We start from the raw sequence: 23,209 nt of genomic DNA, 5'->3' as shown, positions 1-23,209 counted from the left end.
AAACATCCCTGGTATGTGGGATTTTTGAATTATTATTTGCAAAAGTCTGACTGAAAGTCTGAAAGTATGGACTAATGGCTGGAATGAAACTAAGCACCACCAAAAAAATATTTGGATTTCAGAGTATCAAGTCAATAAAATATAACAAGATTGTTGAAGGTCTAATCTAAAGCGAAACCAGGTCTATAAATTGACTACATCATTTCCACTGTAGTACTAAACACGAAAATGTCCAAAGCAGGACAAAAAGTGGATAAAATTAACTAAATTAGGCAACCCCACAAACTGAAGAGCTGTCCAATCACCACCTGAAGGAGCCAGTGTTATGCTGACTGTAATTTATACATGTAGCAAAGAGATCTAAATATAATTGTACTGGGGAACACTTTGCAAAAGATTTAGATTTGTTTTAACTCGCATGCCTATTTAGCCTTTAGGGGTTTCCCTGTTCTGACCTTTGCAAGTGTAATCTATATTTTAATTCCTCAGGGCCTCTGTAGTTCCAGGCGTCACTTCTCTAATTGTTGTTATAAATGATTTATTTTGCACATTCTTGTAGGCTAAAGACCACAAGTGCTTTTGTGTTTGCAATTATAGGTCTGTAATAAACCTTTGTAAACTGTATTTTTCAAAGCTCGATTTGAAAAGATAGTGCTTTTGCGCCCTCTTGTGGGTAGAATGTAGGACATTCATAAAATAGCCTAATGTATCCGATTCTTGTCTACAATGCTACAACTCAATCATTTAAAATAAGTCTATAAATCTCGTTATTATTATTATTAGGCTAACGCAGTCTAAACTTATATAGTCTTTGAGGTTAACATTATGGAAATGACCATATGATTTGGTCACATGGTCATGCGGTCATATGGCCGGGTACAGTAGACTACACTACAGGGCACACATGTTTTTGGAGACGTCGTGTCGTGACATCTGTGACCAAGAACTTGAACCAAACCTATTCCAGGTTCAGGTCAGTGACCTCTGTCAAACCGGGGCCCCCATGTTCTCGTGTTCTCGGGGGTATTGATGGTCATTTTAAAGCACATTCCACAAAAAGGCTTTTTTTTTTTTTTTTTTTTTTTAAATCGCGCAAACCAAGATTTCACGCTACACAATCGCAGTCTCCCATATTATCTACTGTCCACCAGCAGTTGGTTTATAAACTAAAGCTGTAGCGCAGCCGTAATCATGTGGGCAGTGCTCAGGGCGCGGGGGCGCGCACGGGAGACGCAGCTTCGCTCATCGTCGTTTGCGTCGATGGCCTGGACACAGCGAGGGGAGCTCGTGTGAGAGGTAAACTCTCTCATTTCTCTCAGACGGGGTAGCCACAGTTTCCACCGCGAGACCAGAGCTAACGTAGAGCTTCAAACAACGGTACCCTGCACGGTTACGTTTACATCGGTCTTTTTACGCGCTACGGCGGCCCTGGTCTCATGGTCACCTTTAGCCAACGCTGCTCACCATTCATTTATTCGACTGTAGAAAAGAGAAGTCCTGACTGGTTACATACCGCCTTTTAGTGTGTGTCCAACATTGCGCACCCTCCGTTTGTGAGTTTGGGGCGTGTTCAATACATCCAGAGATGACCCCAACTCTGACTGATTATGGAACGAGACATGTGATATTTCCAATGCTGCTGACCACTCCAGAATGCACAGCCACTGTCACAAGAAGTGACAAGTGACCAGACACAGTGGACAGCTCAGAGGCGTCCTGCAATGAATGGAAGGATAGACTCCACTTGATTATTTGTAGGCTATGTTTTAGGTTTGCTCAAATCTATTTAAAAATCTACCCATACTCCACATAATGTTTTGTTCTGACCTTTGTCTGTTTCTATTTCTAGGCTCATGTCCGACTTCCCTCCTGTGTCCAGGCGCCCACCGCAGCCACAGACAGAGCTGCTCTGTCTGTCCCTTTATTCAGACCAATGAATGAACTTAACCAGGACGACAAGATTCACAATTAAGAGCACTTTCTTTTTCTAAATACGATTTGAACTTTTATATTTTTGAAATCATGGGATCCAATGGCTATGGCTACTACCGAGTGGTCATTTTCTTCAGTATGTTCACAGGCTACTCCCTGTACTTCTTCAATAGGAAGACTTTCTCATTTGTTATGCCATCTGTGATGGAAGAGATCAAGCTGGACAAGGATGACTTGGGTAAGAAGTGAGCGGTGTGTGTGTGGATAAAGGTAGTTGGTATCAAAACAACAGCTGTTCCTATTTGGGGGTTTTCCCTGCATGATGCAAACGTATTAGTCCCCGAAACAAAAATCCTATAAACTTGTTGAGTGACTAATAAGTATTACTAATAAATATAGTATTTAAAATGCATTTAAACTGTGCCATTCTTGTTTGTTGTCAGGTTTGATAGCCAGCAGCCAAACCATGGCCTATGCCATCAGTAAGTTCATCAGTGGAGTCCTGTCAGATCAGATCAGTGCACGCTGGCTCTTCTCCATCGGCCTGTTTCTGGTGGGAGGCATCAACATCATGTTCTCCTGGTCCTCCACTGTCACCATGTTCTCTCTCCTCTGGTTCATCAATGGTCTGGGCCAAGGCTGTGGGTGGCCCCCATGTGGAAAAGTGCTACGCAAGGTAATGACACAGTAATGTTAAATACACTGTCACTTACTGCAGCTCACTGTTACAATAGAGTAATGATATAAACAAATAAGATGATACTGCATTTCTTTTGTATGCAGACAATGTAATCACAAGAAAAGTTCACACTTAGCCAAAGAATAAAAAGACTTTGGCATTTGCAGAGCACTAAAGGGAGTCCAGTTACACGCTATTTATAGTGGTTTCTCAGGAGAACTCGAAAGGGTTTGCCTTCTAGAATAATCTTGAAAGAAAAATTTAAATAAAGATAAGAAATAATGTAGCCTACCCCATAGCTGAGTTTACACAGTCTGCATTGTCACTTCTTGTAGGTCTTTGTTTTCACTCTAGTTATTTTAGTTTTCACGAGGTCACAGGTTGCTCAGTCAAGTGTCCTTTGAAGAATGTTTGGCTGACATTAACTCCATTATATCATTTGGGGGTTTAGCAGTGGTGGGATTTGTTAGAATCACTGTTAGTAAAGTAGATTAAGTAACAAAGGTCCTGTGTTGTTTGTTACACTTTTTGGTTGCATTCATGTGTTCTTTTAGTTAGTTTTGGTGTCATATTGAGATGGAGGGGGACAGGTTTGTCACAGTAGAATTTGCTGTTGCTGTCTGTCAGATTGCAGATTTGTTTACCTGGTTTGTGGCTAATATTTTTGTAACAACATGAAACAAAAACTCAGCGTGTACGTAACCACCATTGGGATTATAATTTGAATATAGTTTCAGAAAGTGGTGCCATTATTCAATACCAAAGACATGATCGATATCAGATAAATAAGAAAGTTCAACATTTATGGAACATATGTTTGATTATTAGTAAATCTCCTTCAAGGTGCACTTTGAAACTTATCCAGTGGAGGGTCCGTCACCTGCTTGTCTCCATGGAGATCTGCCTAGAATGTTCCACAGTATGGCCATAAACTTAAGAATTTCCATGGGGACTTGCAAGCCAAATTACAGGTTAGATTTATGGAGAGGCAACCCCACTCACAGTGCAAATTAATATTTTTTTAAGATATTTTTGACCAATAAATAACACCTATAGCTGAATAAATGCAAGACAGATTAGTTTTCATGTTGCGGACCCTCTCCAGAAAAATTACACAGTGCACCTTTAAGAGTTAATTTCATATATTAACTAATTTCATATTAATCTCAACTTCCTGTTTTATGCAACATTTCAAGGAGTTTTTCCCCATTCAAAAGATATAATATTTTGTTTTAAATTGTTATGGCAGTGATCCCAATGTTTTATCATTCGGAAAGCTTAGGCACCTTCCTGCAATCTGGAATGAACACAGCTCAAACTGAGTGAACACAACTCATACTCAGATTCATGACTTTAACTTCTTGGGTTCTTTTTAAAGACAATTGAGAAAAAATAAGAAAAAATTGTCTTTAAGAAGAACCCAAGAAGTTAAAGTATATAAGAAGACAAAATTAACATCTTTTGCTTAATCAGATTCATGACTCTTTTCTCCCATACTCTCTGTGCAGTGGTACGAGCCCTCCCAGTTTGGTACATGGTGGTCCGTCCTGTCCTGCAGTATGAACCTGGCGGGCAGTCTGGGCCCCCTGTTGGTCACGGTGCTGCTGCAGTACTACGATTGGAGAACCATCCTCTCCATGTCTGGGATTTTCTGTGCAGCCTTCTCTTTCCTCTGTATGGCCTTTGTGAAGAATGAGCCTAAAGACGTGGGTCTGACTAGCATCGAGGCAGCAGCCAAGAAGAAGGGAGGTGAGGTCATGGCTAGTTTAAGTATAGAACATAGACTGTATATATAAATGGACATATTTAACCTGGGGGCGCTTCCGGCTCCATCGACTCTAGCTCCAATTGATTTTACACTGAAAAATACTGCACCTCTCTCTGTAACTGCTGCAGTGAGCCTCGTCATTTTGGTCTTAAAATGTTTGTATTAAACCAGTCCACATGGTATTTTTATCCCGTTATTTTCCCCATACATAAATTCCTATTCCTAATATGGAGCCGAACGCTATGGGTGATTTCACTCCCTCAGTCCACTTCTTTATACAGTCTAAGGTACAGAGAGAGGATGCTATACACAGTGCACACTTTTACTGATCAAAAACTTTGAGCTATTTGCACAGTTTAGTACATAAATTGCAGTCTACTGACATTTCAAGACACAGTATTGGGAAGTAACTAAATACATGAACTGAAAAAACATGAGAACTGAGAATACTTATCTTTAGTAACTATTCCCTAAAATCATTGCGGTATTTAATCACACAAGTTAAGCCTAGAACCTGTACACCATGAGTGAGAAAAATGTTGATGTGGTTAGTGTATGTATAATTTACCTTCTTAGTGATAAAATACTACATAACAAACATTTTGTACATAAAATTAGAAAGCACCTCAACATGAAGGTATTCTAAGTATTCAGAATACTCTGACTGGACCGTGTCATGACATACATACATACTGAAAAGCCCAAGTAGGGACAGGAGTTGAGAATTAGCACAAATAAATAAATAAATAAAAAACATGAAAAAGTAATACATTTTAATGCAGGTATTTACTTTTATGTCAGTATTCATCAGTAGACAGAGATGTAATTTTTTACAGAGTCTTAATTACTAACATAACATATCAAAACACTAAAACACGACAGAAACATATGAAAATACATTAACATATAATTAAATAACAAATCTTTTCTTTTCTTCCAGGAAACTGTGAGAGCACTCTTCAGGAATTCCTCCTCTCTCCTTTCCTGTGGGTGCTGTCCCTTGGGTACTTGGTTGTGTTTGGGGTCAAAACTGCTGCTACTGACTGGGGCCAACTATTCCTCATGCAGGAAAAAGGCCAGACTGCTCTGATGGGTAAGAACTGATTTAACACTTAGATCAGAATTGGCAAACAATGTTGTGCTGAATAAATGAATCCATGTTTCCATAGGCAGTAGCTACATGAGTGCACTAGAGGTTGGAGGTTTTCTCGGCAGCCTCATATCAGGATTCATTTCAGACAGAGCTGTTGCACGGGTAAGGTGTTGCTTTTTGAGAATTTAAAGGTCCTATATGAAGCAAAATTGACTCTTGTGAGCTTTAAGCCATTTTATAATGCTGTTACCTCCTCAAAAACATACCCAGAGTTGTGTTTTGTTTCATTCACACATGTTTGAGTAAGCCTTTATTGTTATTCTGTCTACATCTCCAAAGTTCAAAATGCTCTGTTCCACCTTGTCATGCAGTGGTACTTTTCAAGATAACAGCAATCTTTTAGCTTTTGTTTAGTAGAGACTGACAGAAACCATCCAAATGATTCTAGTGAAGTGTATAGGTGTGTGGAGTATAAAAACACAGAGGACTTTCTGTATTGCCACATGACATCACAAGGTGGAACAGAGCCTAAATATGCAGGATTTGTGTGTTAAACGTGTGAATGAAACAAAACACAACTCCAGGTACAATATGTTTGAGATGAAGAAACATATAACATCTGTAGATCAGAAAATATATGATGTATATATAGTCCCTTTAAGTCTTGCTTGTGGTTATACACTATTATCGTCCTCTATTTAAATTTTACTAGCAAGGCCTGAGTACCCATGGCAACCCTCGCCATGGTCTGCTCATTCTTATGATGGCTGGGATGTATGTGTCCATGTACCTCTTCAGAGTCACTATCACCCCCGAAGTGCCACAGGTATTTATAATGGGCCTTTCATTACATCTCTAGTATTTTGGTCTGCGAAATGTTTAAAGTTCTGTTTTGTTTTTCCAGGAGTTGCCACTTTGGTTTCAAGTTCTTCACCCTGTCTCATTGTTGAGTGGCATTTCAGAAAAAGAGGTCACACCATTTACTTTTATTAATACATTAAGTGACTTTTCTGGTGGAGAGTCCGTCAAATGGTTTTCTCCTGCTTAGTCTGAAAAGTTTCACAAGATAATGTTAAACCTTTTCTCTTTATGGACACCAAACCAGACCAAGTTACAGGTCAGATCTGCGGACAGGCAATGCCCGCTCACAGTCAGAATGCCTCTTTTTGTAGGAATTTTGGGGCTATAAAACCACCTGTAACTGAATAAATGTGAGGTAGATCTGTTTAATGTCATGCTGTGGAACATTCCTGGCAGAATAATTACATCTTCAGAAACAGAAACAGAAAACAGGTGACGGACCCCAACCCAAAAAGTTACATAGTGCACCTTTAAGTGTGTATATGTTGTTATGTTAATGATCCCTGAAAAATCTTCTCATTTTATTGACAGATCTGGATATTGTTCCTGGGAGCCTCTTTTGGATTTTGTTCTTATGGACCCATAGCCTTGTTCGGGGTGATCGCCAGTGAAAGTGCTCCTTCCAACTTTTGTGGAACCTCTCACGCAGTTGTTGCTCTCATGGCCAATGGTAAATTTTGGAGTTTGAACCTCAGTGCATTACAGTTTCATTTCCAATGTCATTAACACGCTCTCACTTTGTTACAGTGGGGGCTTTTATGGCGGGACTTCCCTTCAGCACAGTGGCCAAACAGCACAGTTGGGACACGGCCTTCTGGGTGGCTGAGGTTGCAATGGGTGCTGCTACTGTTTTGTTCTTCCTTGTCCGCAACATGCGCACCAAAATGGGTCCAACTGCTGAGAAGACTGAGTAAACTTAAAGGTCCTATTTGACACTGAATTCACTCTTGAGAGCTTTAAGCCATGTTTGAATGTTACCTCAGCAAAAACACACCTGGAGTTGTGTTTCATTCACACATGTTTGAGTAACCTTTTATTATTAGTCTGTCTACATTTCCAAAGCTCAAAATGCTCTGTTCCACCTTGTGATGTCATATAACTGTAATTTCCAAGATAACAGCTACATTTTACCTTTAGTTCAGTAGAGATAGGCAATTCCAGGTCTGAAATCATCCAAAAAATTATAGTGAAATAATGTGGAGTTTAAAGCACTTCCTGTATTACCACATGACATCACAAGGTGGAACAAAGTGTTTTCCATTTGAGAGAAGAACTCAGACTAAATATGCAGGTTTTGTGTGTTAAACATGTGTGAATGAAACAAAACAAGGTTCCAGGTCTGTTAATGATGAGAAAACATAACATAGACCAGAAAATGGCTTAATGTAAGCACACTCATAATATTTGTTGTGACCATTCATGTTGATTTAAAGATGTTACTAGAAACTAGAAACATTTGTTTATACTCACTACTTAATAACTTAATTGTTGGAATGCTTTAAATGCTATTAAATAGAATGTTTGCCATATGTACCTCACACATTGTAAAATTGTAAATTAAAATATTTTCACATAAAACTGTACTATATTTTTAGATCGTATAAAATTTAGTAGTTAAACGTTACAGATAATTTCTTGCCAACTCAGAATGTACTTGGGTTTGTTTATTGTTAGGCATTTCATTGTGTTTTTAAGCGATTTTCGTATTTTAGGAATTTGTAATCTGTGTGCACTTAACTTGCACTTAACACAATAAATGTCTATTAAAATTACATTGACTGTTTGGATTATTGGTAGTTGAATCTAAATATATAGGCAATACTATAAGGAACTACCTCTTTAAGACATCAAAGGTAAAGACAAAATAGCATTCACTCAAAACGCTACCACAAATTACCAGTGAAAACTACATCTTAATTACATATAATTAATTTTACTAACCTTTACTAAGACAGGAATAATTCAGTGGTTGTCATTATAGTTGAAACTGTCCATGGTGCTGAACTGCTTATATCTCCAAAATAGTTTATTTTCAAAGTCATGTTTTTGCCCAAATAGTGGACACATCTCATTACTCTCCCTTTCCATATTATCACTTTAAATTCAGCTCTCTTGCCTCATTATACTTTGGCACTACATACAGAGAAGACGTAAGCAGTAGTTCACAGCAGCTATACAGATTTATTGCGATGCTATCACAGAACAGACACACAATCCACACACGTGATGCACAGTTCTGACAGAGAGCTCCAGCACTAGTATTTTAGCTTTATTGACCAAATCATTAAGAAACTGCATGAGTACAAGAGTTAACATAGAGGAACAAAGCTTACAAACATTCTAAAACACTGTTTCTTCATTATAAACAACAAAACAATGAGTTGCCCTTTGTCCATCCCCTCCCCAAAACAGATTACGTACAGTCCCTTATAAAGCATATGGAATGTAGTCCTCTCAGGAAAGCTCTCTCCGCTGATGCCCAGCTCCTGCGACCGATGTGTTGCATTGACACAGTAACCTGTCCCCCTCCCTCCCCTCCTTCACATTTAAAACTGAAATGAATACCACTGCTAGTAACGAGAACTGCAAGTTTTATGATGTTGAAAAACTGTGGGAGTTGATGAAATTCCCGTCTCCAAATTGACTTTTTTCTTTCATTAAAAAAAAGTGTTCTCTATAATCCAACTACTAAAAAACCTGTATTTAGAAAATACTTGATAAAAATATTCCCCTGAATTGTACAAGAAAAGAGGTACAGGGAGCACTGTTAAAAGATGTGGTTCGAGTGATGTTATTCATCAGCATCATCTTTCTGTTCAGCGTCTGCGGCTGGTGCCTGCACAGAGACATAAACATAATTAAATTTAGTATAAATTAACGATTCTTCTGTGCTTATATCTGAGACGAGCCTCACCTCATCCTCAGCTTTGGCTTCTCCGTTCTCTGCGGGGGCCTCGGGTGCTTTCTCTTCGGGCTTGGCCTTCTCTACATCCTTGGCTTTTTTAGGCTTACCAGCTGCCTTCTGTACATGAACAGTTTAAGTTTTTTTTTAGATTAATTTAATAAAATCATGGCAAACGCTACTCTACAAGACTTAGATTAAAGATATTAAAAATGCACTAACCTTTGGCTTGGCTTTAGGCTCTGGCTTGGGAGGTTCAGGTCTCTTAAAAAAAAAGACAAAACAACATGTTTTAGGAAACAGAGCTGTAATAATTCTTGACAGTTAAGTTTGTTTACACTCACATCTTTCAACCTGAGAGACCTCCTCTTGGGCTGCAAGATAAGAGAGAAGAAAAAATGGTTACTTTCACTGCCCTTTGCTGACCCCTAGCGGTGCTACAGTGCTTGAGCATACTGCATACTGTAAATGCACGCATAAATTAAGATAATAAACGTCTTACCTCTGAATCTCCTGCTGCAGCTGCCTGAAAAACAGTCAAAGACAACACTGTTAGAGGTTTTTATGGCTTAAGCCACACAGCCTGCACAGGTCCAGTAATTACATAATGCAAAGTGGGCGTTTCCACTGGATTTGACGCGGGGCACAGTGGATGGAATAGTCTGATTAAGCATGCTGCAGTCATCAGTCTGTGTGGACTGTATTGACTCTGAATGATCTGTCCATATATATATATCTTCTAGAGTGTATGGTTCAGCAGGCGCAATTTAGGGCCTGTGTAAAGCTCTCCCTCAGCTGCAGTTAACGCGGCCAGAACACGCTTCCTGTTCTGGTTCCTGCTCCAGGCGGAGAGAGCCCCGCCCCCCTCGGACAGTCATCCAGTGGTAATAAATGGAGAGGAGAAGGAGGGAGAAAAAAAGAGCAGCAGAGGACTGTTCCCGCCACTGGTTTGAAAAGAGCCATGTCGATCCGCAGCAGAATCTAGAGAGCCCAGCAACAGGAGCAGTGCTGACGGAGATTCGCCATTGCATAACCTCCACTGGCCTGGGCTGCAACAAGGGCACACGGCGAGCACGTCTACCGAACAAAGCTCACGCACAAACGTACAAACAATAACGCCATTATAAAAGAAACGACGTGCAATCGACGTACAGTCATACGAATTAGCACAAAATAAATGTATGTTTATTACAATGTTAATACTCCGCTGCAAACTCAAAACCAATATACAACGGCAAATTATCATAAAAAGAGACAAATGAAGAAATAAAACAAAGAAATGCCCGCATTTTGTAATCCAAGAAACTAACGCGAGAGACGGCACCATTTGAAACAATCAATACCGCCAACTTTCTCTGCAGAAAAGCAAACCATCGCCATAGTTGGCGATACTTTTTGCACAAGGCGGTAAAAACGCGAATGCATAAAAATCGTGCAACAATGCAAATCTACATGCATGAGAGAAGGGCATTAAAAGGTCTGGGAACAAAGATAATCACTGCACAAGATAAGACTGAGATGAGCCACTTCGCCAAATCAAAACAGACAGTATGGCGATTCAACACGACAACAAGCCAGGTACTGTACACAAATCTACACACATCATTGTAGCAATTCTGTACGACATTATGCTATTACAATCTCCTTTTACAAGCGGCAACCGTGTCTCATAAATGCTGTATTACTGCATGAAAAATAAGGTGTACTCACTTTGCTCCTTTTAGGCATGGCTGGTTTGTGTGGGTGCTTTGTAAAAAAGGAAAAACCGCGCTGAGTTTTTGCGGGTAAAGAGTAAAATCAGTGCTATATTGAGTATGAGGCTGTAGCAGTACAGTGTAATACAGCGCAGCGAGACGCTAATGTTCCATTGGAAGAAAAACTAGCTCAAACCGGATTGGATTCTCCCCCTCCCTCCTCATTCTCTCTGTTATAGTCCCAGAGTGATTGACGGGCCCAGGTTCCGCCCACACTGCGCTGCGATTGGCTGAAACCGGCATCAGCAATACAATTTCAAATGATGGCTCTTACCTGTGTGGGTGCGTGACACGTCAGTCATGTAATGTGGAGGTTATTTGTCTTTTCTGTGCAGCCATCTGCTCTAACAAGAACCACAAAATGTCAAGGCGCTGGCCTTTCTTCGCGCCCATACATACATCTGTGATATGCATTTGCTGTGTTACAAAAACGTTATTTTCTCCTGAAATAGACCTGAATAAATGATCCATGCGCAAACATGGAGAGGGATGTGTGCCCATGAAAGCAAAGGCATTGTATTTTAACTCGGGAAAATGGCGACACAGTCTGTGCGGTGCATCTTCTTTTAGCCTACGACGTGATCTTTGCGAGTTTCCAGAGTGTTGTCACTGTGCACTTGTCCAACAGCACAGACTGAGCGCGTAATCCAAGCATGACTTCAGAGCCCTGAGTGCTTCAGAGAGAGGCGTGAGTGAGGTGTGATGGCGCTCCGCTTTTTGTTCACGCGCTGACGTCTGTCTTTGGGTGAACACTGTAGTGTGGAGAGCATGTTTTTACTGATTAGGACACATTTGGCATGAAGGGTAGATTAAACAGGGAAGGCCAGGACCAGGTTGATGAATAAGATATTTCGTAGAAAGTCGTCCAGTGCTTTCCATTAAGTAGGCCTATCTAGTTGTTTACACTGTCAATAAAAATCCAACAACGCCTGCCCCTCGCTCAGCCTTTAGCCATATAATTTCCAAATAGCCAGCTCCTCATCTTCACCTTCAATAAATAGCATGTTGTAAATGTATGGGGTGAAAGGAAATGCTCTGGCACGCCAGTAGCCTATATTATGCAAGATGCCAACCTACCAAATGTTTCCTGAAAGTTACATCTTTGGATTTCACAGTAAACTGATACTTCCTGTAGAACTACATTTGACAAAAGTCTGACAACACCAAAGTGAGAAGTTCAGCTCACACCACATGTTACATGTCTCACTGGCCTAGAACCACAACTTTTATTCTACACAAGACCCAAATGTGATCATTTTAATAATCTGTGGTAGTCTACTTTGATAGATTGGAAGTGTATAATGTGGGGTTGTTGGTGTGAAAGTGAGGATTTGGTTCTTCTGTTGTGTGTTATTGTGAAGTGCTTTGGGGATCTTGAAAAAGGCGATAAAAATTTAAGATATTTATAGGTTTGGGGCAGGCAGATTATGTAGGTTACCTTTATTCTTGGTTAATGATTATTGATACAACCCAATTGGTAACCTATGAAAGTTTTTCTTTATTGTACTCGAACTCTAGCCAAATACTCACATGACTATGCTGCAGCCTATGCACTTGTAATAACATGTAAGAACTGAACTGTATCTCTTGTTTTGCAGTGGAATAAGTTGGCTGTTGTGTACTGGAGAGTCCACTTTACTGTAGAGTGGTACTGTAGTCTATGAGGAGGGCAGTAGTGGAGGGGGAGGGGAGGACATTAGGTAGGTCTCAGATAACAATGCTGTTGTTGTATGGAGTGGAGGAGCCCTTCCATCACAGCTGCTGCCTGTAGCCGGCTCTTCGCGCCTTTTCACTCTCTCCTGTTTTCCTGCTTGAGCCAGAGGTGGCAGCAATGCTACAGTGGAGAAGGCGACTATGATGAACCTCAGTTGATTTATTCATCTTATGTTCTTGTAACTGGAGCAGTAGTTTCTATGCAGACCAGCTATGGCATAATCCTGCACACAGTGACAGACTGCAGGTAAAGGTGACCTATTTCAAAGCCTCTTTGACACAGAGCAACTTGTTCAATCTTGCGTCACGTTTGCCACATGCCAGGAGCTGTTGTTTAAGTCTTATCAAGCAGGAGCAGGTGAAGGCAGCTGTGTTGTGTGTTGAGTTAGTGCCTAAAGCCAGTTCCACTAGTGCAGTCTACATTGGATCAGTGGGACACAGGGAAAGACTCTCCCTCGCACATACTCTTAAGTGGATTTCTCTCATGCAGCGAATGGCAGCCTTTCCATATGGACTGGAGGGTAAAGCCAGATTACAGCAGTTCATTTGAAAGGGGTCCAGTAGCACCAGAGTTCACAGTGTGGGCCTTAACTGTGCATCCATATGAAATTGTATTTTTTAGGACTAAGGACAGAGTGAGCTTTGCCCTGCATGTCAGTGTAATACTGGGTATTTACTGAAGAACTACATTATTATGAACCAAACTGCAGATTTTCCTGAATAAACATTTGATTGTATTTGCTCAGTCAGAGGAATGGGGTGTGTCCATGACGAGCCTTGACACTTGAGTCTATGACACAGACTCGCCCCAGTGGTAACACGCCCTAATAAGCTCACACACTATAAACCTTAGCAGCTTTGACCATTGATTAGCTATCAGCTGACACAACAAAAACACAGCACACAAAAGGGATTCATGCATGCTCCAAGGGCACGTGAGATATGTGTGTTTTGAGGCCCATCTTGTGTTTCCAAATAAAGGGCCAATTGAATGGAACTAATTTGTAGCTCTGAACAATGGGCTGAGACAATACGAAGGTCAGGTCTGTGCGAAGTCAAGCAGCAGACCCTGGAATAAGCCTTCGTTTGATTTTTGACTCATGATCTTCGACGGGGTGGTGGCATAGCCAGAGGGGGCCTCCAAAACCCGGCCATATGCTGGGAATAGGGGACCCTCCCCCACTATCTACTTCCTGTTTTTCATGGACGTCTGCTTGCTTCTGCCTATACAATACCAGCTGTGTCTGGAGACATTCCAGTTTGTTCTATGGCCACATAAAGCATGGTGCTGTACCTAGGGCAGCGTGAAGACAGCACATGTCCAGCTTTTCAACTGCATCCAATCAAACATGAGAATCACATGCCCCTCTAAAATATCTCACATTTTACATCGGTTTGTATAACCTATATTCAATATATTAATCTGTTATTATTGATCACAAATAAAGCAAAACAAAAGTACTCATCTGTTTTTCAATTATGTTATTTGTATCAGTTGATTTAGGCACAATATACATTTTGCCTGTCCAATATAGAATCTACTTTAAGTAATGATTTATTTTACTGTCCATAAGTAAAATAAGCCTAAATGTTCCTTAAGCATCAAGTATCCTAGTCTTCATTATCAAGTATTTTGAATTTAAATTACATACATACATGTCTTCTGAGTCAATTGAAAAAACACATTTGAATAACTTCAAGCCTTGTTAGATGATCATACAGAGACCTCTAGTGGTTTATATTTGAAACAGCACCAGCTCCTTTTGTGTAGGTTTTTAAACTGCTTTCCACAATGGTATAGAAAATAATTTCATTGTGTTTACACTAGGGCTGGGTACCAATACTTGAACAATAATTGACCTTTTGTACCTACTGCTGTATTAGTCATTTTAAAGAATAGTTGGCTTTATCATCTGTGTGTCTTTCTATGATGAAATACTCTCCACCAGGCATTTCCTTTTTTTTTCTTCACAATTTCTGTTATTGTTTTTGTCTCCTGGTTCACACAAGAATATTGAAGTGGTTCTCTGTATTTATTTATTCATTTATTTATTAATTAATACATTTATTTATTTATTTTTAACATAACAGTCTCATCATAGTGTTACTAATATTCAGAGTGCGTATTCAGAGGGGTAAAAGTGTACAGTGTAAATGCTAATGACCTGCCTATTATGAAGTTTGTAATGCCTCTCTATCATTTAATTTTAATGTCAAATATCAGATGTGAGCTCACCGGCAGCAGAAACGTCATCCTCCTCACGCCCAGAGACTGGCTGCGGTCGCACTGAGTCCATTATTACAGGCTGACAGCACAATAGGAGATAAGAGCTGTTTGAATGGCTGGACTTGAACCTTGCTCTTTCAGAGTTTCACACAGGTGCAGTGCTCAGCTCACCTGCCAATTCAGGAAATGAAGGTCCCAGCCACACTACCGACCCCGTAAGTTCAACTAATCAATAATAATACGCTATTTAAAAGTTAGTCAGTGTTGAAATTGATGTTTTCATACTAATCAGAATGGGAAAATGACCGGCAATAAAACCGAAATACCATTAAATTGAAAGCTTTAAAAACTTTAATAAATTGGTTTGGCTCTTTACATATACTTTTTAAGTAATATTGTATAAATTACATATTGAATGTAATATTTAGATTTAAAGGGCTCATATTACATTTTACCTTTTTTTACTTTTAACTTTTTTATACTTAAACATGTGTGATTGAAACAAAACGCAACTTTGGGTGTGCTTTTAAACAGCATTACAGGAAGATTTAAAGCTCACAAGAATGCATTTTGTGTAATTTATGACCTTTAATATGAAACTTTTTGTTCTTATAGAATATGTACACAAATATGATTGTTTTCTGGAAAACCTGGCCGTATCTACTTAGTCCCTGTTTACTGCTGTGTACAACTGGAGGTAAGATGTTATTCACTACGCTTATGCTTAAAAAACATATGTGAGTATCTGAAATCCTCACAATCTTGAAATCGTGGCCAGCATTTATGGAAAAGTAAAATCAGCCATTGTAGAGTCAACAGTGTCTTCTAACAGCAACATTCATTCACAACAGATTATTCCTAAATGAAATATATCTTGTTAAAACATTTTTACCTCTGTTTCAACTCTTACATTTGGAGAACTAGACATCATGTATTGTTAAGTTTGTTTGAGTTTCAGAGCCTTTGTGCTGTGCTTTTCATGAACAAACATCTTAACTCTGTAGTGCTTTGCATTACTAAGAAACCTCTCTGATCATTGTGACATACTGAAACACGCTCAAACTATACTCAGTCAAAATGTAACTAGAGTAAAATTGTCTACTACTGAGTTAAAACAATACAAAAATTATCAGACTTTGGGATGGTGTTAGTATATAATGAGTACACATAAAAGCTCTTTTGTTTCTGTTTTTGCAACCCGAAACAAAATGCAAACTTAAACAAATGCTCATGTAAAATGTATCTGCGAATAAATCAAAATTATAGTTGTTATCAGTGAAATATTTATTTATTATTTACGCACTTCAGCTACTTCAACAATGTCAAAATGATAAGGAGGGCATGTTTTTAAAATATTTAAAGCTTTCCGGGGCACGTCACCTGCATGATTCTATGAAAAAAAGCTTAAAACCACAGTTCTCCATGAAGATAGATACTCTGTAGAATATTATTGCCACATGGAGACAAGCAGCTCTTCTCTAGGCCAAATAAAGAGTCAAGTTTGTGGAAATGCAAGCCCGCCCACAGTAGTGAAGCATGTCTTTCAGTGCAAGCGACTCTGAGAGTCTGTAAAAGTGCTATATAAGACTAATGCATTATAATTGTTATCAGAATGGATTCATTTTGTATTTATCCTCATGTGTTTTGTGCTCTAGCTGCCCAGAATCAGTTCCAGCTGGAGCCTGCAAATGTGACCAGGCTCCAAGGCTCTGAGGCCCAGTTCAACGCCACAGTGCAGGGGTCATGGCCCTTCATGACCTGGGAGTTGGGGAAGTATCTGGTGCTCACGATGATGTCTACAGGCAACGCTACGACCTCATCTCCTCGCTACTCTGCTCGGCTCTGTGGAAGTGGGAGCAGTTGTGTGCAGTTCACCATACAGAACCTCACACGGCAGGACTCAGGGACAGTCAAGTGCACTGTACAGGGAGATTATGGATACAAGACGTCGGAGCTGATCGTCCAAGGTAAAGCTCCAACTGTGTTCAGATGGGCCTCAGGTGGGCTCTGTAACTTTTCTGATGGACGCTCTCTATGGAGATGTTATGCAGGGATGGGACAAGATCTCGTAGTGCAAAATCTCACAAAATTGCGCACACAAGAGAAAAATTATGTCATGATTATTATTATTATTTTTATTTTTTCCATTTTTTTCCATTTATATTGGACAAAAAATAGTTAAGTGCTATGAGATAGTTATGACACAGTTAGGGTTAGTTAAGAAGCTCTAGTTCAAAAACATAGTGCTATAGTGACAACAGAAATATTAAATAAAAAAAAAAAACTGTTCTTAGGCCAAAATAATGAACTACTGCACAATGTCTTTATTACAAATCATGTCAAAATCTTGCCTTGTATCTTGTCTCATCTTGTGGAAATTGTACCTTGTCCCAACTCTAATGTTATTGCTTAGAATCAGATCACATAAAGTTTTATTTCCATTATCAGTGAAACTATAACTTCCTTCAGCGATATGGTGCAACTTAAAATGATGAAGAATAATAATAAAATAAAATAAACAATTTGAAAACAAGGACACCCATAAAAACATAAGGACATGCATGAAAAGCCAGAAATGTTCCACATTATGGTATTGCGTTGATCAATCATCAGTTTAATTACAGGAGTTTTAATTGCTCCAAAACGTGTATTTCTGAGGTGAGCAGCTTTGCCCCTCCACAGATTTGACCTGTAACTAGGGCGGGGCATCATTATATCAAGAAGTTGCCTATACGATACATATGTACATATGATACACAGGCCATGATACGATACATATCTTGATACAGTACACTTCGGATTCAGTATGATATATTTCATATTGATTCGATACAGTGCAATACAAAATAAAAGCTAAATAATGACTGTGATACTAAAAGTGTTTGTTAAACCACTTCTTGTGCAAGGTGGATATAAAACACTGATTTTAATCATCAAAACAGTGAATATGTGAAATATGTCACGTAAACGAGTTTCCTTCCTCTAAACAAGAAACAAAACTGTAGCGCTGTAACAAAATAATTTAGTAAGATATGCCAAAAAATACTCTTGGTAATATATATCAGCAGCCCTCGATATCGATACTGTATCATCACATTAAACAATACAATATATCAATACTTTAATATTTTTGCACACTCCTACATGTCAGCCTGGTAGCACATAAATGTATTGTAATAGTTTAATTGGTTATTTTCCATTTAATTTATTCTCAATAATGTTTATGTTGACTTTTCTCCTATTAAATACAGTGTGTACATGGCCATAGGTCATATTCAAACTCATTCTGTCAAAGCGGTGCACTATATGGCCATCACGAATATATTTATGTGGGACAGTAACTACAATAGAGGACCAGTGTGTTTGTAGCATTTTTCAATTTGACCCTTGAGCCCTGTGATACTGTGTTACAATAGAAGATTAGCAGAATACCCACAATCTTTTTGACTCCAATATGCCTGAACTATCGCTCTCCATGTACGTGACACCATTAAGCCAAGTTACAGGTCAGATCTGCGGAGAGGCGTGTCAGCTCACAATGAGAACGCATGTTTTTCAGTCTTTAAGCAACTGAATGTTTAGTGGTATACGACGGAATGTTTTAATCACAGCAATAACATCTCCATGCAGCCAAGCAGACAGGGAACCCTCCATCAGAGAAGCTACAGAGTGCACCTTTAAGTTACATTCAAGATATTTGGCTTAAATAAAAAAATAAAAATACAAGTTGCTGCCTATTAGATATTTGTTTGTGAACAAAGTACAAAATCTTTACATGCAGTTTTTATATCTAAGTACTAGAAAAGAGCATTATGTCATAAATTTCACATTCTTGGTCATATTTGAATTCTTATATCTTTGCCTTTAACAATAGCCTGTAGCCACATCAATGAAATATTCAGAGTGGTCTTGTATTGATTGTGCTCGGGCTTCTGCTGATTAGGACCTCCATGATCACACTCTCATTCTTTCTCATGAAGCAAAACCTGCAAACTCCACTCATAAATCCATTTAATAGAGCTGCCAGGGGAGGCCATTGATTGCTTATGCACAAGGACATGCTAATGAGCCCCTCCAATAACAAACAAAGGAGAACAAATATTAAAGTGACATGATATTGATCTAACATACAGTACACATCAAAGACATTCAAAGTTACCATGTTTAAAGGAGTTAAAGTGATTATATGAAATGTTTAGCGAGCACTACTCACACCAATAAGGTCCCAACAATTCAATTTAAAATAAAGACAAAGAGTAAAATATATGTTCTCCAACTTTTCACATCAAGTCCCACCTGCACTGCAAAAAAGCTTGGCCAGAATTTAAGATATAACTACTTAAATCTATCAGAAAATTACTTAAAAGTAGTTAAATTATATGTTTATGCAGCAAGATAATTTCACTTGACAAGATATCTTAAAATAAACTACCTCTAGACTAGAATTAAGCAGTATCAGCATTAGTAAGTAGATAATAAATCTGAAAACAAGAGGAATAACCTGATATACGTTTTAAAATCTTAGCCAGATCAGAGACATTTGCAGTGTGTATCTTCTAATGTAGGACTAAAACAGGACTATAGGTTTAAACTTGGTCAAAAATAGCAGAGCACATTTACTGTACAAGTCATAACCAAAGACTAGCCCAAAGGAGGACAAAATATGGATTAAATTAAAACTAGATTCAGCCAATAATTGGATGGCAGAGAAATACAGCTGAAGGAATACACCAGTACTACAGTTTGAGAAATAGTGGCTTGAACCAAATTAAAGTAATTTTAAAATAATGAAAAAGTTAAAGGTGCATCGTGTAATTTTTCTGGTGGAGGGTCCATCAGATACTTATCTACATGGAAATGTTATTGCTTTGTCTGGAATGTTTGACAGTGTGAATCAAACCTTTCTACTGTATCTTTGTGAAGACCAAACCAGACCAAGTAACAGGTCCAATCTGTGAGGCGACCCCGCTCACAGTTAGAATGCCTGTTTTTCTTGGTATTTTTGAGCAGTAAAACCACCTGTAATTAAATAAATGTAAGGTAAAGCTGTCTGTACACATAGAAACAAGTAAAATAAAGTTAGTGCACCTTTAAATTGAGTCCAGTAAAACCATTTCTGAATTGTGGACAACTGAGCATTTTACTATGTGATTTAAGTTGTAGTTTTTATAAGTGCACATTTAAAAAGTCAATCCTGTGTCCTCAGAGAGCGGCAGTGTCAGTATCCGTGGAGGCTCCCAGACGGTGAAACAGGATGAGCAGGCGGAGTTCCAGTGTGAGACCTCCGGATGGTTTCCCGCGGCGACCATCAGCTGGACTCTTAACGGTATCGCGGTGAACAGCAGCCTGGTCAACACCACTGACGTCCCTGATGGAGACAGCTTCAACACCACCAGCGTGCTCAAGTTTCAAGCCATCCGCAACACGACCGTGACCTGTCTGGCTTCTGTTCCCACTCTTCAAAACCCAATTTCAAGTTCGGTACAGCTGGTGGTTGGTAAGACATTTCTACAATCATAAATATTTTCTTTGTTTGTTTGTTGTTAGTTGTTATGTAGTCTAATTTAGTTTAATTCTTATTTTTTCCTCACAGTGCCAAAGCCAACTGACTGGACAGTGCTCATTGCCGTCGTGGTTTCCTTTTCAAGTTTTGCACTGCTGGTTCTGTTGATTATTCTGATCATTTTCTGCTACAGAAGGAGGAAAGAGAAACGTAATTATAAAGTTTTATATATTAAAACTGAATGATTGATATAACGATTGGACAATACAGTATACCGGCCATATATTTGAAGTTTTTAGTGTATTGGCTATGAGCCTCATCTCCAACATAGTCCAAAATGTTAAAGTACCTATGACTGGTGGACTACTCATTTTACTAAAACACAGATAAGGTCATTATATTTAAGATTTTCGCAGAAATATTCAAAATTGTTTTACCAATTTGGACATTTTTTTTAGATTTAAAATGTTACTTTCTGGTTGGAAATAACACTAGTGAATTCCATAACTTTTAATACTAGCAGCAATGGGCTAGGTTCATTAACAGTGTTACCAAGAGATGTATTTGTAACACTTCTAGTAAAATGTATGATATAATCCAATGATTTTTGTACATTCTTTTATTTTCAGAACCAACGTATCAAGCTGAAATGATGTAAGCGCTAGCATTATTGTTATGATTTTCTTGAATTTGTTTGAAAGTTTATGTCAACAACAGTGTGTTTTTTGTATTTGCAGGAGACAGAGGACCCAGAGCCAGTTAAGCAACAGGCCGACCTCACAAGGACAAGGTCAAGTCAACCCAGTTTTCTCTATTGACGGGCAAACAAGTAATGACTACCACTGTGACTATGAAACATTATATTTCAGGTTTGTCACATTTTAGTTGATTTTCACAACACTTCTTTGTGCTCAGGTTTACCTCCGAGCAGTCGTGACAGTGGGATCTTCCAGAATAATGCATACCCTTTTTATGAGGTAGGCTTGTTTTGTTTGTTAACTTCACAGTACAGCTTAAGAGATGTCATAACCATATTATTTATCCAGTGTTTAACAAGTCAACTCTCTGTGCTAGTGTTTGGGTGTGAGAATAAATCTAACTTTCAGTTGTGCAATTCTTCACCACATATAGTTTTGAGTGTACGAAGTGTGCTATTGTAAAAGTGAAGTGAGAATGACTATGGAATAAATTAAAAAAAATGCTGTAGAACACAAATAATATGAGCACACAACATTTTCTTTTAGGTATAAGATGCTGACAAATTCTCACTATTAATTAGACTTTAAAGGTCCTGTATTACACAAAATTGACTCTTGTGAGCTTTAAAGTACGTTATAACATTGTTCTCTCCTACATCTCCAAAGCTCAAAATGTTCAGTTTCACCTTGTGATGTCATGAAGCTGTAGTTCTCAAGTTAACAGCAACTTTTTACCTTTTATTCAGTAGAGATGGGCAATTCCAGAGCTGAAATGATCAAAGTCATTATAATGAAGGTGTATGCAGTTTAAAAACACAAAGGAGTACTTCCTGTATTGCCACATGACATCACAAGGTGGAACAGAATGTTGTCTGTTTGAGAGAAGAACTCAGCCTTAATATGCAGGGTTTGTATGCTAAATATGTGTGAATGAAACAAAACACAACCCCAGGTATGTTTGTGATGAGGAAACATAACACAGATCATAAAATAGCGTAATATAGCCTTTAATAAACTATGGGTTCATTAAGAATTAGGTCTTTGTTCATTTTTAAGACTAAAGCATTAAAGCTGTTAAAAATATAGTTTTTAGTCAGTGTTACTAAAATGTGCAGACGCTACACAGAGGGATTTAGTTATTTTTTACTTTATTTCCTTTACAGCCATCTCCGTCAGAAAGCAACCTCGCAGGAAATGGCTACAATGCTGCCTTCAACAACCTTGAACTGGGCTTCCAGAAAAAGCACAGACACGTGACTATTGTATAAAGGAGCTGTGGATACTGGTGGACCTTTTGATTGTATGTCGCTGCAGCGGTTATGGATTCAGCCGCTAGGGGGCAGTGTCTCCGTGAACTTGAACAGTGGCACTGATTTTTTTTTTTTTATAGAGAAACTGTTGACATTAAATTGTTGCTTTAACATTGTACAATAAACCAAGAGTCCAATATATTTTGTATGACAGTTTGTTTTACTAATGTACAATAAATATTTGTGTACAGCATATGTATTATTAATGTAAAGGATTATGTGTTTAATTTAATAAGGTTTGTTTCTTTTTCATATGCAATATATATCTGTATTGTGTATTTTTTAACTATGGACCATATGTGCCTTCTGTGTCCAGAATAAAGATGAATAATAACAATAATATTCCATCTTGTTAATGTTACAAAAAGGCAGCACAGATTAGGGGTGCACAATTCATAGCACTCGAATCAAGATCACAATTTGAGTTGGTGAAATTAATTAATAGCATTAGAAAATAGAATGTCCCCTGCAAAAAACAATATAATCTTGTCTTTTAATATAAAAATCTTCTATTATATAAATAGTCTGAAATGCATGGGATTGTTATATTTGTTTATCAGTTTGTCAGAACCAGTTTGCAATTTTCTGATCCATTTTTTATGTTGTGGAACAGGGTGGAACAGAGCATTTGAGAGGTATGCAGACTAATAATAAAGGATTTCTCAAACGTGTGAATGAAAGAAACACAACTCCAGGTATATTTTGAGGAGGTAACAACATTCTAACACGGTTTAAAGCTCACAAGAGTAAAGTTTGTGTAATGTAGGAC

The 23,209-nt window shown here is 38.5% G+C and overlaps 3 protein-coding genes across 7 annotated transcripts; 2 read left to right on the top strand and 1 right to left on the bottom strand.

Annotated features, from left to right (window-relative positions):
- Positions 1 to 863: 863 nt before the first annotated feature.
- Positions 864 to 8,001, top strand: slc37a4b (solute carrier family 37 member 4b). 4 transcript variants are annotated; one of them, XM_055148603.1, is made up of 10 exons: positions 864 to 973; positions 1,850 to 2,170; positions 2,376 to 2,608; positions 4,120 to 4,360; positions 5,320 to 5,472; positions 5,549 to 5,634; positions 6,185 to 6,298; positions 6,377 to 6,442; positions 6,865 to 7,003; positions 7,081 to 8,001. In XM_055148603.1, the coding sequence occupies exons 2-10, from the start codon at positions 2,023 to 2,025 to the stop codon at positions 7,245 to 7,247; spliced, it is 1,347 nt and encodes a 448-aa protein (XP_055004578.1). In that variant the 5' UTR covers positions 864 to 973; positions 1,850 to 2,022; the 3' UTR covers positions 7,248 to 8,001. The 4 variants fall into 4 exon arrangements, with proteins under 4 accessions (XP_055004578.1, XP_055004577.1, XP_020785982.1 ...); XM_055148602.1 differs by lacking the exon at positions 864 to 973 and adding an exon at positions 1,089 to 1,296; XM_020930323.2 differs by lacking the exon at positions 864 to 973 and adding an exon at positions 1,089 to 1,754.
- Positions 8,002 to 8,494: 493 nt separating this feature from the next.
- Positions 8,495 to 11,143, bottom strand: hmgn1b (high mobility group nucleosome binding domain 1b). The gene is made up of 6 exons (XM_020930262.2): positions 10,946 to 11,143; positions 9,738 to 9,761; positions 9,580 to 9,609; positions 9,458 to 9,499; positions 9,248 to 9,355; positions 8,495 to 9,169 (listed from the first exon to the last, which is right to left on the bottom strand). The coding sequence occupies exons 1-6, from the start codon at positions 10,961 to 10,963 to the stop codon at positions 9,125 to 9,127; spliced, it is 267 nt and encodes an 88-aa protein (XP_020785921.1). The 5' UTR covers positions 10,964 to 11,143; the 3' UTR covers positions 8,495 to 9,124.
- On the top strand, positions 10,152 to 22,852 carry igsf5a (immunoglobulin superfamily, member 5a). Of its 2 annotated transcripts, XM_055148821.1 has the most exons (10): positions 10,152 to 10,813; positions 14,927 to 15,144; positions 15,545 to 15,626; positions 16,585 to 16,896; positions 20,136 to 20,426; positions 20,523 to 20,642; positions 21,062 to 21,086; positions 21,170 to 21,261; positions 21,348 to 21,409; positions 22,294 to 22,850. In XM_055148821.1, the coding sequence occupies exons 3-10, from the start codon at positions 15,548 to 15,550 to the stop codon at positions 22,396 to 22,398; spliced, it is 1,086 nt and encodes a 361-aa protein (XP_055004796.1). In that variant the 5' UTR covers positions 10,152 to 10,813; positions 14,927 to 15,144; positions 15,545 to 15,547; the 3' UTR covers positions 22,399 to 22,850. The 2 variants fall into 2 exon arrangements, with proteins under 2 accessions (XP_055004796.1, XP_020785961.2); XM_020930302.2 differs by lacking the exon at positions 10,152 to 10,813 and having other exon boundaries at positions 15,043 to 15,144; positions 22,294 to 22,852.
- Positions 22,853 to 23,209: the final 357 nt, after the last annotated feature.

This window comes from Boleophthalmus pectinirostris, unplaced genomic scaffold (genome assembly GCF_026225935.1).
Source record: "Boleophthalmus pectinirostris isolate CB_2022bp ecotype Guang Dong unplaced genomic scaffold, ASM2622593v1 HiC_scaffold_12, whole genome shotgun sequence".
Classification (NCBI taxonomy): domain Eukaryota; kingdom Metazoa; phylum Chordata; class Actinopteri; order Gobiiformes; family Gobiidae; genus Boleophthalmus; species Boleophthalmus pectinirostris.
Note: the sequence above shows the minus strand (reverse complement) of the source record. Positions and strands in the feature narration are given on the sequence as shown.

Excerpts from the sequence above, each read along its gene's own strand:
- slc37a4b (XM_055148603.1), top strand. The coding sequence starts at position 2,023 with ATGGGATCCAATGGCTATGGCTACTACCGAGTGGTCATTTTCTTCAGT. Across the intron at positions 2,171-2,375 it reads GCTGGACAAGGATGACTTGG|GTTTGATAGCCAGCAGCCAA; the intron begins GTAAGAAGTGAG and ends GTTTGTTGTCAG. Across the intron at positions 6,443-6,864 it reads GTGGCATTTCAGAAAAAGAG|ATCTGGATATTGTTCCTGGG; the intron begins GTCACACCATTT and ends TTTTATTGACAG.
- hmgn1b (XM_020930262.2), bottom strand. Across the intron at positions 9,610-9,737 it reads CTGCAGCAGGAGATTCAGAG|CCCAAGAGGAGGTCTCTCAG; the intron begins GTAAGACGTTTA and ends CTTATCTTGCAG. Across the intron at positions 9,500-9,579 it reads GGTCTCTCAGGTTGAAAGAT|AGACCTGAACCTCCCAAGCC; the intron begins GTGAGTGTAAAC and ends TTTTTTTTTAAG.
- igsf5a (XM_020930302.2), top strand. The coding sequence starts at position 15,548 with ATGTACACAAATATGATTGTTTTCTGGAAAACCTGGCCGTATCTACTT. Across the intron at positions 15,627-16,584 it reads ACTGCTGTGTACAACTGGAG|CTGCCCAGAATCAGTTCCAG; the intron begins GTAAGATGTTAT and ends TTTGTGCTCTAG. Across the intron at positions 21,087-21,169 it reads ACGTATCAAGCTGAAATGAT|GAGACAGAGGACCCAGAGCC; the intron begins GTAAGCGCTAGC and ends TTGTATTTGCAG.